Consider the following 12,889-nt stretch of genomic DNA (forward strand, 5'->3'; position numbering starts at 1 on the left):
CACCCTGGGTTGTGAGCCAGGATTGGCTGTGACTGGGGCAGGGTGGCCCCACCCTTCGTGGTGGCAGGCAGGCCACGATCTTACATGGTGGTGCCCTCAGAAGGCCTGCTCACTGCGCAGACCCCCCAGATCCAAGCTTGTGCGGGGCGCTGCAGTAGGACAGTGACCCTTGCTGCTCTGGGTGCTTGTGGGATCTGTGGAGAGCGTCGTTTCCCCTCCTGGCCCCTTTGTGCTTACTGGGTAGCAGCCATTGCTGCCACTGCTGTTTGGACATCCCGGGCGCCCTTGAGCCTGCCAGGCTGGCTCTGTGCCCTTTTCTTTTTTCCCCCATTGTTGTTGTTGTTTGTTACTGGGAGTTGAACTCAGGGGCGTTCAATTTCTGAGTTACATTCCCAGCTCTTTTTATTTTGAAACGGGGTCTCACTGAGCTGCTGAGGCTGGCCTTGAACCTGCTATGCTGTACTCCAGTTCAGCTTCCCAAGTACCTGGGATTATAGCCATGTTCCTCCGCACTCTGTTCCTTGGCCCTTTTGTGTGTGTATGTGGTACTGAGGATTGAAACCAGGGCATACTGCCTCTGTACTGCTTGTTAATTTTATGTGCGTGTGCGTGTGTTACTAGGGGTGGAACCCAGAGGCTCCAGATTATACTCCCAGACCTATTTTACTTTTTATTTGGAAACAGGGCCTCACTAAGTAGCTGAGGCTGGCTTCGAACCTGTGCAATCTCCTGTCTCAGCCTCCCAAACGCTGGGATTACAAGCGTGCGTCACCACGCCCAGCTTATTTAATTTTAATTTTAATTTTTTGTGGTACTGGAGATTGACTCAGAGGCATTCTACCTCTGAGTCACACCCAGCCCTATTATTTATTTATTTGGTAGTGGGGATTCTCACTAGGTAGCTGAGAGCCTCGCTAACTTGCCGGGATTAACTTTGAACCCGCAGTCCGCCTGTCTTAGGTTCCCAAGTACTGGGATTACAAGCATGGGCCGCCATGTCCAGCTTTTCTTTTTTGTTTTATTTTTATTTATTTATTTATTTTTGTGTGTAGTACTGGGATGGAATCCAGGGTGTTTTCTACCTCCAGGCTACACTTTCAGACCTATTTTATATTTTATTTGGAAACAGGGTCTCACTAAGTTGTTGAGAGCCCCACTAAGTAGTTGATGCTGGCTTCGAACCTGTGCAATCCTCCCGTCTTGGCCTCCCAAGTACTGGGATTACAAGCGTGCGCCACCACACCTGGCTCTTTTCTTTATTTTGAAACAGGGTGTGAGTTGTGGAGAGCCTCACAAGTTGCTGAGTCTGGCTCAACATATGGCATGCCCCTTGTCTTAACTGGTCGTGGTGGAGCACACTTGTAATGCCAGTATTTGGGAAGTTGAGACAGGAGGATTGTGGTTTGTGGACGGCCTCAGCTACTTAGGCACTTTGCAACTCAGTGAGACCCTGTTTCAAAATAAAGAAAAAAAAATAGGGCTGAGGTAGAATGTCCTTGGGTTCCATCCTCAGTATTGCAAAAATAAATAAGTAAAATTAAAAAATAATAATAATTAAATAAAAAATAATAATAATAGGGCTGGGGGGTATAGCTCAGAGATAGAATTCTCCTGGATTCAATCCCCAGTACTGCAAAAAATAAAATAAAGAAAAGAAGAATCCTTCTATCAATTCCCAGTGCCACAACATTTGTGTGTCGGGGGTATTGGTGATTGAACCTAGGGTATTTTACCTTTGAGGTATATCCCCAGTCCTTTTTATTTTATTATTTATTATTTTATTATTTGGAAGTAGAGTCTTACTAAGTTACTGAGGCTGGCTGAAAACTTGCGATCCTCCTGTCTCAGCCTCCCAAGTACTGGAATTACAAGCATACGTCACCACTCCCGCTAGAATATGTATATGTATATGTATATGTATATGTATATGTATATGTATATGTATATATGTATCAGCTGAGGGTGGTTCCACATGCTTCATTGCAGGTTTGAGGATAGTCTCAGCAAGTTGTGAGATTCTCATAAACCTAGGAAGACCCATTTCAAAATAAAAATTGAAAAATATGGCTGGGAGTGTGACTCAGAGATACAATGCCCAGTACTAAAAAAGAAAAAAAAAAGCCGGACGTGGTGGCGCACCCTTGTAATCCACGCGCTTGGGAGGCGGAGACAGGAGGATCGCTCAGGTTCAAAGCCAGCTGCGCTGGCATAAGAAACCCTGTTTCAAAAATATAAAATAGGTCTGGGAGTGTAGCCCAGAGGTAGAAGGGCTTCCAGGAACCCCAGTACCACCAACAAAAAAAAGAATAAAAACAGTTCTCCCAAGAGCTAGGCTTAAACCTGGCAGGTGATGCATAGTTTTCTTGTAAGAAAATAACAGAGCCCAGCGTCCAGCAGTTCCCGTTTCTTTGTGTCCTCCCTCACGTGTACGTTGCATGTTTTGTATATGCATTTGTTGTTCCCATAGCAGTAATTAATTTTCTTGTTTCAGGTGGCAGAATCGTGTCTTCAAAACCTTTTGCACCTCTGAACTTTAGAATAAACAGTAGAAACTTGAGTGGTAAGAAACCCTCACATTGCAAAATTATTGATGTGGGCGATTTCAAGCTCCTGACGTGCATGAAGACCCAGGCTCCCCTCGACACCCTGTACACCGCTTTGTTCCTCAGGGGCAGGTGTCCCGGGCCCTGCAGGTGCTGGGCAGAGAATCTGGCCAGCAGACTGTTATTGTGATAGGGATAGATATCCCCCGCCGTGCCTTAGGGTCCTCGGGGAGAATCTGGATGCGACCTGTAGCTTTGAGGAGGTCCTGAGTAGTCGGGTCAGGACAGGCGCAGGAAGCCACAGGGAGGCCTCCGGTGTCTCCTGCTGGCTGCCTCACACGGGCGGCCCTTTTGGCTCTCCTCTCTGGAGTAGCGGGTTTCATGAAGTGCTGGCAGTTGTAAGTTGTTTCCAGATCATTCCTCAGGCCCTTCCTGACCCTCAGTTGGGCTCATCACTTTTTTCCTTCCAGCTCCTCCAGGCGGGAATCAGCTGCTCAGGCCTGGCACCTCCTGCCTGCCGCCTCGGGCCCTGTGCCCAACTGTGCTGGCGGGAAGGAAGGAGTGTGCCAGTGGCTCAGGGCCCTGCCCCCTTCCCCATCGTCAGGGCGCTTCTAGCTGTGGCGCTGACCCGTGTCCTTGCCCGCAGACATCGGCACCATCATGCGTGTTGTGGAGCTGTCGCCCCTGAAGGGTTCCGTGTCGTGGACGGGGAAGCCAGTCTCTTACTACTTACACACCATTGACCGTACCATAGTGAGTACCACGGGCGGTGGGCGCAGCTCTGCTTCCGCGTCCTGGTCCTGCCATCCCGATGCCTCCCGGCAGCAGAGCCTTGCTTTGGACACTTTCTCAGGCCTGACTCTGCCTGACCATAGCTGCACTCTTTTATTTTTTTGAGATGGGGTCTTGCAGTTTTGCCCAGGTTGGTCTGTAATTCAAGGGACCCTCTTGCCTCGGCCTCTGGAGCTGCTGGGATGACAGGCATGGGCCACTGCCCCGGTCCCAGCTGAGCTTTGCGGGTTGTGTCTCGCCCGGGCTTGCCACTGCTTGGGGTTTGGCGGTATGCTCGGGACTCCGCGTGCGTCCACCCAGAGACTGCTGCCCAGACTCCCTAGGGGCTTGGGGTGTCACCTTATCACGCCAGTTTACGACTCACTCTAATAATATTCTCTCTTCTTTTTAGCTTGAAAACTATTTTTCTAGCCTGAAAAACCCAAAACTCAGGGTAAGTTTGTGTTTCTTTCTCTCTGACGAGACAGTGCAGAGATGTGGTTTTCTGACGCGGTCGACGGTGCCGGGCTGAGGCGTGGCTACCCGAGTGTCCAGGGCTGGCGCTCCTGGGGGAAGCCCTGCTCCTCCCCTTGCAGCCCAGCCCTTGCCCTGCTCCAGCTCACTGCTCGTGGGCCGGGGCAGCTTCTGGTTGCTACTGGTCCTGGACAACAGGTTGGGCTAGTTAGTGCCTTTTTGGTGACTGGGCACCTGTGTGGGGCATCGAGTGCCAGATTCTCTTGTGTGGCACTGCCCCGTGTATGGCCTCAAAGCCGTGTTTGCCGGGGGTTCCAGGTAGCGGCCCGGGTGCAGCGCTCGGCTGCTCAATGCCCATTCTTTGGGGAGAGTTGGAGGAGGTCTGTGACAGGCTGCAGTGCCCTCTTCCCTTCCATATACAGACTGGGCCCAGCAGGTGTGGTGGTTCCTGGGCCTCTGGGGACAGTGTCCTCCCTCATGTGCCCAGGGGCAGGTCTTCAGGAGAGTCTATTGGTATTTCCTAGTTATCTCTTCTTTTTTGAGTGTGTGTGTGTGCATGGTACTGGGGATTGTGCCGAGGGGTATTAACCACTGAGCTACATCTCCCACCTTGGGCCCTTTTTATTTTTTATTATCTATTTTCTGCCTGGCTTTTTATGTTTTTTTGTTTGTTTGTTTGTTTGTTTGTTTTTTTGGTGGTACTGGGGTTCCTGGAAGCCCTTCTACCTCCGGGCTACACTCCCAGACCCATTTTTACATTTTCATTTTTGGAAACAGGGTCTCCTAAGCCAGCGCGTGCGGCTGGCTTCGAACCTGCGCGATCCTCCTGTCTCCGCCTCCCAAGCGCGGGGATTACAAGCGTGCGCCACCACGCCTGGCGTTATGTTTTTATTTTGAAGAGGTCTCACTGTGTTGCTGAGGCTGCCCTCAAACTTGGATCCTCCTGTCAGCCTCCCAGCGCCTGGCTCACAGGCGTGTGTCACGCCTGTGTTTACATTCCACAACATCCAGTGCCTCTCAGTTAAGGGAAGAAGAGCTGGGTGCAAAGTAGTCTGTGTTTGGGGCCGGCGGGCTCCGTCCTTGGGCCTGAGGGTACTCTGGGTCGCGTTCGTCTTTGAGGTAGTTTTATTTCTTCTCATGGTTCACTGATGAGAGGCTTCCTGGCCTCCGGTGGAACTCAGGTGTCCATGTGCACGAATGTCCTGCCCTTCCTGCTGAGCACGTGTGTGCGCTCTGGCCTCAGCCCCAGGCCCGCGGGCAGCGCTCTGCGCCTTGCTGTCCTCGTGCACTATGGGAGAGGAGCCGACTTGCCAGGGCCGTGGGCACCTTGTAGACTTGTCCAACCCTCCTCAGGAGGAGCAGGAAGCTGCTCGGCGCCGGCAGCAGCGAGAGAACAAGAGCAACGCGACCACGCCCACCAAGGTCCCCGAGAGCAAGGAGAGCAAGGCGGCTGGGCCTGCCGAGGCCCCCGTGGTGAGCGCCCGGGCGGGCGGAGCGGCACCCCCACCCCCGGCTGCTCAGCTGGCCAGAGGCTCATTCCTGCCATTGCTGCCCCCTTTGTCTGCCAGGATTCTGGTGCTGAGGAAGAAAAAGCGGGGGTGACCACCGTCAAAAAGCCGTCTCCCTCCAAAGCTCGAAAGAAGAAATTGAACAAGAAAGGGAGGAAGATGGCTGGCCGGAAGCGTGGTCGTCCCAAGAAAATGAACACTGCGAACCCTGAGCGTAAGCCTAAGAAAAACCAAGCGGCATTAGATCTCCTACACACCCAGACTGTGTCCCAGACGGCGTCCTCTTCGCCCCAGGGTGAGCAGCCTGCCCCACCGTGCTATCTGGCCCTGGCCTCGCGCTGCAGCCATTGTGCAGGCCCCCTCCAGCCCCTCTGTCTTGCAGCCTTATCTCGGTGTCTCTGGACACCTGTCCCTCACGCCCACCCTGCTTGGCATACTGGGAGGAGTATAGTCTGCCGGGTCTGCTCAGTAGCAGGAGGGCGTACACCTTAGCAGGCACACACCCTCAGCGGGCACACTCGTCCGCCAGATGGTGTCTTTGGGTGGGTGGTCAGTACTGCTAAGATGTGCTGTGTGGTGGGTTTTCTGGACTCCAGGAAACGTACTGAGCCTCAACTTTACAGAGCTGGAAAGTTGCCTAGAACAGTCGGGGCTCGTGGGAGCACAGTCAGCGGCTGATGTGCGGACGCTGCTCTCTCCTGCAGACGCGTACCGGTCACCTCACAGCCCATTCTACCAGCTACCTCCGAGCGTGCAGCGGCACTCTCCCAACCCTCTGCTGGTGGCACCCACCCCGCCCGCGCTGCAGAAGCTGCTAGGTGAGCTGCCCTGGCCCGCGGCAGTCCCAGAATGGGTTCTGAATGCCGTGGTTCATGGTTTTCACCGTGCATCTCAGGGTGAGGTACCGAGCTGCTTCGTCGCCAGTGACCCTAGCGCCTCATGCCAGGGCCCTCAAGTGGCAGGGCTCCAGTCAGACCTGCCGATGGGCTGCAGGGGCTCAGTTGCGTTTCTGTAAAGGCTGAGGCCAACTCTCACTTCACAGGAGCCTGGGCGATGTCTAAGGACATTGATGGTTGTCATGACTGGGGAGCTCCTGGTCTGCAGAGAGTAGATGCCAAGGGTGCTGTTTGGCACCTACAGTGCCCAGGATGCCCGGGCAGAGAGTGACCTCCTGTGTAGGGGAGGGGCCCAGCAAGGCCTTTCTTGATGGGTGCTATCCGCTAAATGCCAGGAGTGCGCAGGGTCGTCCTGGGTGTGGCGGCTGAGAAGACGTGACGTCGCAGGGAGAGCAGGACCCTGTGATGGCCTGCAGAGCCTGGCTGGGGCCACGCTTGGCACCACAGACTGCAGGGAGCGGAGGCCATGGGCACACGCCTTGAAATACTGCCCCTGCTGCTGTGTTTTCCAAAGCAATTTTTTGTGTCTCTCTAGAATCTTTCAAGATTCAGTACTTGCAGTTCCTGGCTTATACCAAGACCCCACAGTACAAGGCTAACCTGCAACAGCTGCTGGATCAGGAGAAGGTACGTGTAACCCACTGTGAGGAGATGGTTTCAGTTTCTGTGGCTTCCGTGGCGGCTCTTCTGCTGTGCAGACATGAGTCTCCCCACAGGGCCCAAGCACAGTCTCAGCGGCGCAAGGCGAGGTGTGCTCCCTGTCACCACGGCCTGGGTCCTCCCAGTGGGCCCTCAAGCCGGGCACCATGGCGCACATCTGTATTCCTAGTTCTTAAGCAGCTGAGACAAGGGGGTCATAGGTTTGAGGACAGCCTCGACAACCTAGCAAGACCCTGTTTTATAATTAAAAATGAGCTGGGCGTGGTGGTGCACGCTTGTAATCCCAGCATTCAGGAGGCTGAGACCAGAGGATCACGGTTCGCGGACAGCCTCAGCTACTTAGTGAGACCCTCCACAACTTAGTGAGATCTTGTTTCAAAATAAAGAATAAAAAACAGGGCAGGGGATGTAGCTTGGAGGTCAAATGCCCCTGGGTTCCATCCCCAAACTCGCCCCAAAAAGAAAAAAATTAGGGCTGGGGGTGTAGCTCAGAGGTAGAATGCCCCTGGTTTCCATCCCCAGTACCGGCAAAAAAAAAAAAGAAAATGAAAAGGTATGGGCCGGGAGTAATGGTGCATGCTTGTAATTCCAGTACTTGAGAGGTTCAGACAGGAGGATCACAGGCTTATGGACAGCCGCAGCAACTTAGGCCCTCCATGACTGAGTGAAACTCTGTTCCAAAAAAACAAAAAATATAAGAGGATATACATCTGTAATCCCACTTGGACGCTTGACACAGGAGTTTCCCAAGTTCCAGGGCAGCCTCAGCAATCAGTGAGGCACTGTTCGCAAATAGGAAATGAAATGAGAGCCCAGCGTAGCAGCGCACGCTTGTAATCCCAGCATTTGGGAGGCTGAGACAGGAGGATCGCGGTTTGCAGACAGCCTCAGCTAGTTAGGCCCTCTGCAATTTAGTGAGACCCTGTTTTAAAAATAAAGAATTAAAAATAGGGCAGGGGGTGTAGCTCAAACATAGAATGCCCCTGGGTTCCATCCCCAGCCCTGCAAAAAAAAAAAAACATAAAAAATAAATAAAATAAAGAATAAAAAATAGGGCTACAGGTGTAGATCGAAGGTTGAATGCCCTTGGGTTCTATCCCCAGTACCGTAAAAAAGAGAGAGAAAATTGGGCAGGGGACTGAATGCCTTGGGTTCAATTCCCTTTACCACCACCAAAAGAAAAAATTAAAATTAAAAACTGGGCATGGTGATGTATGCTTGGAATCCCAGTACTTGGGAGGCTGAGATTGGAAGATCAAAAGTTGGTGGCCATTCAGCACTTTACTGAGAAACTGTTTAAAAATAAAAGATAAAAGCTGGGAGTGGTGGCGCATGTTTGTAATCCTAGCATTAGGGAGGCTGAGACAGGAGGATCGCAGTTCGAGGGCAGCCTTAGCTACTTCTTTGTCCTTTGCAACTCTGTGAAACCCTGTTTCAAAATAAAACATCAAAAATAGGGCTCAGCATGTCGCTGGGAGGTAGAATGCCCTGGGTTTCATCCCTAGTATCATGTGCGCACACGTAGTACACACAAAAAGACACACACACACACACACACACACACACACACACACACACAGAGCTGGGAATGTAGAATGCCCCTGGGTTCAATTCTGAGTACCACCAAAAAATAAGAATAAAAAAATAAGCAAATAAAATAGGGCTGTTGGTATAGCTCAGAGGTAGATGCTCCTAGGTTCAGTCACTAGCACCATCAACAAAATAAAGTAAGGGTGGGGGTTTGGAGGCACTAACTAATGTGCCCCCGAGACACACACTGGCGGGCCCTGAGTCGCCCACCTGCCTTCCCCTGCAGGAGAAAAACGCCCAGTTGCTGGGCGCGGCGCAGCAGCTCTTTGGCCACTGCCAGGCCCAGAAGGAGGAGATCAGGAGACTGTTCCAGCAGAAACTGGATGAGGTAGTGGCGCAAAGGTTGTGCCGGCTGTCCCAGTTCCCTGTCCCAGTCCAAGATGTAGCCTAGACTCTCGGGGGACAGCAAGGCCCAGGGGCTCCTGTCTTTATGCACGCCTCTTCCTACCTGACGTAATGGCCTAGGCCCGCTGCCCGCTCGCCTGCTGCCGTGGGGCATCTCCCACCGCCCGCCTCGCTCTCTCCTCTGTGGTCACCAGCAGGCCCCCACCTTCCGCTGTCCCCAGGGAAATGGAGGGACCCTTCCTCCGCTGCCCTGCTGTCCTCACCCCTGCAGCCATCAGAGCCCCCACTCACTGCCGGGGGCCGTCCCTGCGCCCCGGGAGCCCTCTCATGCTGTCCGTCCTGTGTCCCCAGCTGGGTGTGAAGGCGCTGACCTACAACGACCTGATCCAGGCCCAGAAGGAGATTTCTGCTCACAACCAGCAGCTGCGGGAGCAGTCGGAGCAGCTGGAGAAGGACAACAGCGAGCTGCGCAGCCAGAGCCTGCAGCTGGTGTGTGCAGGCGTGGGTGTGTCGGGGCAGGGCAGGCGTCCGAGCTGGACCTGCAGCCTGGGTGCTGGAGGCCAGGCTTCCCATGGCTGGCGGCCTGCAGACTCGTTGACACGACTCTGGCTGGTCGTGGCGGCCCCCGAGCGTCCCTGTGTGGAGCAGTGTCCGCAGACCGCGCTCTCACAGCCTGTGCTCCGCGTGCAGCACATGGCTCTGGAAGCCCCACGACTAGCCCTTGGTTTGTTCAGGGAACGTCCAGGGAGCCCATTAGCTCTGATTCTCGGCACACTGAGCTCCTCTCAGCCACTGACCAAGAGGGTCCCAGAGACTTTGCTGTCCTGGGTCAGGTGGTCTGTTTTGGCCCCAGCTGAGCTCCCTGGAGCAGGACACAGCCCAGTGGCCTCACTGCCAGGAACCACATGTCTTTGACGTGTCATGGCACCTGAGCCTGCCTCCTGCTGGGTCCTATCTGGGTCACCGCACACCAAATGCCACAGGTCTTCCAGGAGCCCCGGCCCCCGACACTAGCATCCGAGACATGGGGTAGGCCCACGGCTGGGCCCGCTGCTGAGACGTCCTGTCCCTGTGCCCGCAGCTCAGGGCGCGGTGCGAGGAGCTGAAGCTGGACTGGTCCACGCTGTCCCTGGAGAACCTGCGGAAGGAGAAGCAGGCCCTGAGGAGCCAGATCTCGGAGAAGCAGAGGCACTGCCTGGAGCTGCAGGTGGGTTCCAGGGCTGTCACGTCAGAGCAGAAGCCCATCGGGAGGGTGCCGTGGCACGGTCGGCTCAGTCTCTCCCGCCTGCCCAGTCCTGCTGTCCGCAGGCCTTTTATTCACTTACTTTGTGTGTGGTACTGGAAATTGAACCCAGGGTCGTTGTACCTCTAAGCGTATCCTAGTCCTATTCATTTTTTTCTTCAGAAGTAGAGTCCCCATAAGTTGCTGGGGCTGACCTGGAACTTGGGATCCTCCTGTCTCAGCCTCCCTTATACTGGGATCACAGGCTTTTGCCACCCCACTCAAGTCAGAGCTGAGTGTTTTTGTTTTTGCTTTCCCCAGTGCTGGGGATGGAACCCAGGGGAATCTACCAATGAGCTACATCCCAGCCTTTTTTTTTCTTTTCTTTCTTTATTTTAAAACTGGGTCTCACTAGGTTGCGGAGGGCCTCATCAAGTACCTGAGGCTGGCTGCGAACCTGCGAGCCTCCTGTATTGGCTTCCCAAGTACTGGGATTACAAGCGTGGCCCACCACGCCCAGCTCTGATACTCTTTTTAAAGATATTTTCTTTAACCCGGGCGTGGTGGCGCAAGCTTGTAATCCCCGCACTTGGGAGGCGGAGACAGGAGGATCGCGCAGGTTCAAAGCCAGCCTCGCTGGCTTAAGAGACCCTGTTTCCAAATAAAAATATTAAAAAAATAGGTCTGGGAGTGTAGCCCAGAAGTAAAAGGGCTTCCAGGAATCCCAGTACCACCAAAAAAAAAAAAAAAGATATTTTTTTCTTTAATACATTATAGTCCCAAAACAGATTTATTAGCGTTTAGAGGTTCCACGATGTGATCTGACGTGGTGAGACCCCAGCTGAGCTCCACAGCGTCCCCACCTGCTAAGCCGGCATGTCCCACGTAACAGAAGCAGCTGGGAACGGGGGTACACGCCTGTCATCCCAGCTACTCATAAAGCCGAGCAGGCGGATGCGGTTTTAGGAGAAGCAGGCCTGCCCCTCCATGTTCCTGGAGGGTGCTCCTCTCCGGCACACATGTCCATGCGATCTTGTGGGATTCTCAAGTGTTGTTTTATCTGAATGCCCTGCTTTATGCAGCCCCTGCTGTTAGGCTCGGTCGGTTGAGCTCTCGCCCCCGTCCTTCGCACCTCCCGGGGCTCTCCTGGGGCCGTGGCTGGGAGGCTGAGCCCTTCTTGCCTTCCAGATCAGCATTGTGGAGCTGGAGAAGAGCCAGCGGCAGCAGGAGCTCCTGCAGCTCAAGTCCTGCGTGCCCCCTGATGACGCCTTGTCTGCGCACCTGCGTGGGAAGGGAGCCCCGGGCCGGGAGCTGGAGGCCGACGCCAGCAGGCTGCACTTGGAACTGGATTGCACTAAGCTTTCTCTGCCTCACCTGAGCAGCATGAGCCCGGAGCTCTCCATGAACGGCCACGCCGCCAGCTACGAGCTCTGCAGTGCGCTGAGCCGGCCCTCATCCAAGCAGAACACCCCCCAGTACCTGGCCTCCCCCTTGGACCAGGAGGTCGTGCCCTGCACGCCCAGCCACAGCGGCCGGTCTCGGCTGGACAAGATGTCAGGCGTGGCCTTTCCTGACTACACCAGGCTGTCCCCAGCAAAGATCGTGCTCCGGAGACATCTGAGCCAGGACCACGGGGGGCCCGCCAAGGCAGCTGCCAGCGAGCCGCACCCCCGGTGAGTGCTGGCAGGCAGCGTCTCCGCACTCCGCTCGCTGCAGTGCCTGGTGCTCTCGGGCCTCTGGGCTGCAAGCTTTGCACTTAAGCCCACGGCTCCAGGGGGGGTCCTGAGAGTCATGCGGCTTCTTATTGCAGAGCTGAACAAACCAAGGAGAGCAGCCTTCCTTACCAGAGCCCCAGCGTGCCGCACAGTGTGAAGCTGAGCCCTCAAGACCCACGGCCGCCCTCCCCAGGGGCCTTGCCCATGGCAGGAGAGAAGAGCAGTGAGAAGGTGAGGGGGGGCTGCCTCCGGGCGCTCGGCACTGCGTGCGGAGCGGGGCCGTCTGCACAGGGGTCTGGGATGTGCTCTGCAGAGGTGCCCAGCGAGCGCATCTGTTAGGAGCAGAGCTGGCCCAGGGTGGTGTTGGGGCTTGATAAGGGCCTTTAGCCTGGGCCGCACATGGAGCTGAGGTTAGGGACTTCGGGAGGAGCGAGCTGAGAAAGGACAGGGCCAGGGGACCGAGCAGGCCCTGGGGTGTGAGTTTCAGGAGCATGAGCTTCGTCAAGGGCTCCTTGGCAGCTCTTTGTTCTCAGTGAGGGTGGCAACAGGGAAGGCGCAGGCCATTTAGGACAGTCGCATCAGTTGTGAGCAGGCAGGCGGGGGCAGGGAGGGCAGGATGTCCTGCAGGCGGCAGCGCACGGCACCAGGAAGCAGGAGGCGGTGTGGTGTGGAGAGAGGAGCCTGGAGTTCGTGGGCTCTGGGCGGTCCAGGAGCCTCTCCCGTGGCTGGGGATCGCCCTGTCCTGGGGACACAGAGGTGGACAGTTTGGTATTTTTCTGCAGAGCGTGAAGGAGCGTGCCTACAGCAGCCACGGAGAGACCATCACCAGCTTGCCCATCAGCATCCCACTTAGCACGGTGCAGCCCAACAAGCTCCCTGTCAGCATCCCTTTGGCCAGTGTGGTGCTGCCCAGCCGTGCCGAGAGGGTGGTAAGTGGGGAGTGGGGTGCATGGCAACGTGTGGTTGAGGGTTTTTAATTTCATTTCTATGGCATGGCCTCATTCTTTTCTATTTTGTGTGTGTGCATGCAGACATTTGTGCATATATGTTTGTTACTGGGGATTGACTAAACTCACAGGCACTCTACCTCTGAGCTATACCCCCAGTCCTATTTTTTAATTTTTGTTTTGAAACAGGGTCTCACTAGATAGTCTCACGACTTGCT

General features: G+C 54.8%; 1 protein-coding gene across 1 annotated transcript in view; it reads left to right on the forward strand.

Annotated features, from left to right (window-relative positions):
- The window catches only part of DOT1L (DOT1 like histone lysine methyltransferase), a gene marked incomplete at both ends in the record, with an annotated part of 60,901 nt that overhangs the window by 36,897 nt on the left and 11,115 nt on the right, over positions 1-12,889 (forward strand). Inside the window, 13 exons of the mRNA XM_080713577.1 lie at positions 2,492-2,560; positions 3,190-3,296; positions 3,727-3,768; positions 5,142-5,261; positions 5,357-5,591; positions 6,001-6,114; positions 6,728-6,819; positions 8,669-8,770; positions 9,139-9,276; positions 9,869-9,994; positions 11,198-11,682; positions 11,820-11,955; positions 12,507-12,653. Of these exons, the coding sequence (XP_080569703.1) occupies positions 2,492-2,560; positions 3,190-3,296; positions 3,727-3,768; positions 5,142-5,261; positions 5,357-5,591; positions 6,001-6,114; positions 6,728-6,819; positions 8,669-8,770; positions 9,139-9,276; positions 9,869-9,994; positions 11,198-11,682; positions 11,820-11,955; positions 12,507-12,653 (1,913 nt within the window). The remainder of the gene's footprint in view (positions 1-2,491; positions 2,561-3,189; positions 3,297-3,726; positions 3,769-5,141; positions 5,262-5,356; positions 5,592-6,000; positions 6,115-6,727; positions 6,820-8,668; positions 8,771-9,138; positions 9,277-9,868; positions 9,995-11,197; positions 11,683-11,819; positions 11,956-12,506; positions 12,654-12,889) is intronic.

Source organism: Muscardinus avellanarius (assembly GCF_963383645.1).
Source record: "Muscardinus avellanarius genome assembly, chromosome: 16".
NCBI classification, from domain to species: Eukaryota; Metazoa; Chordata; class Mammalia; order Rodentia; family Gliridae; genus Muscardinus; species Muscardinus avellanarius.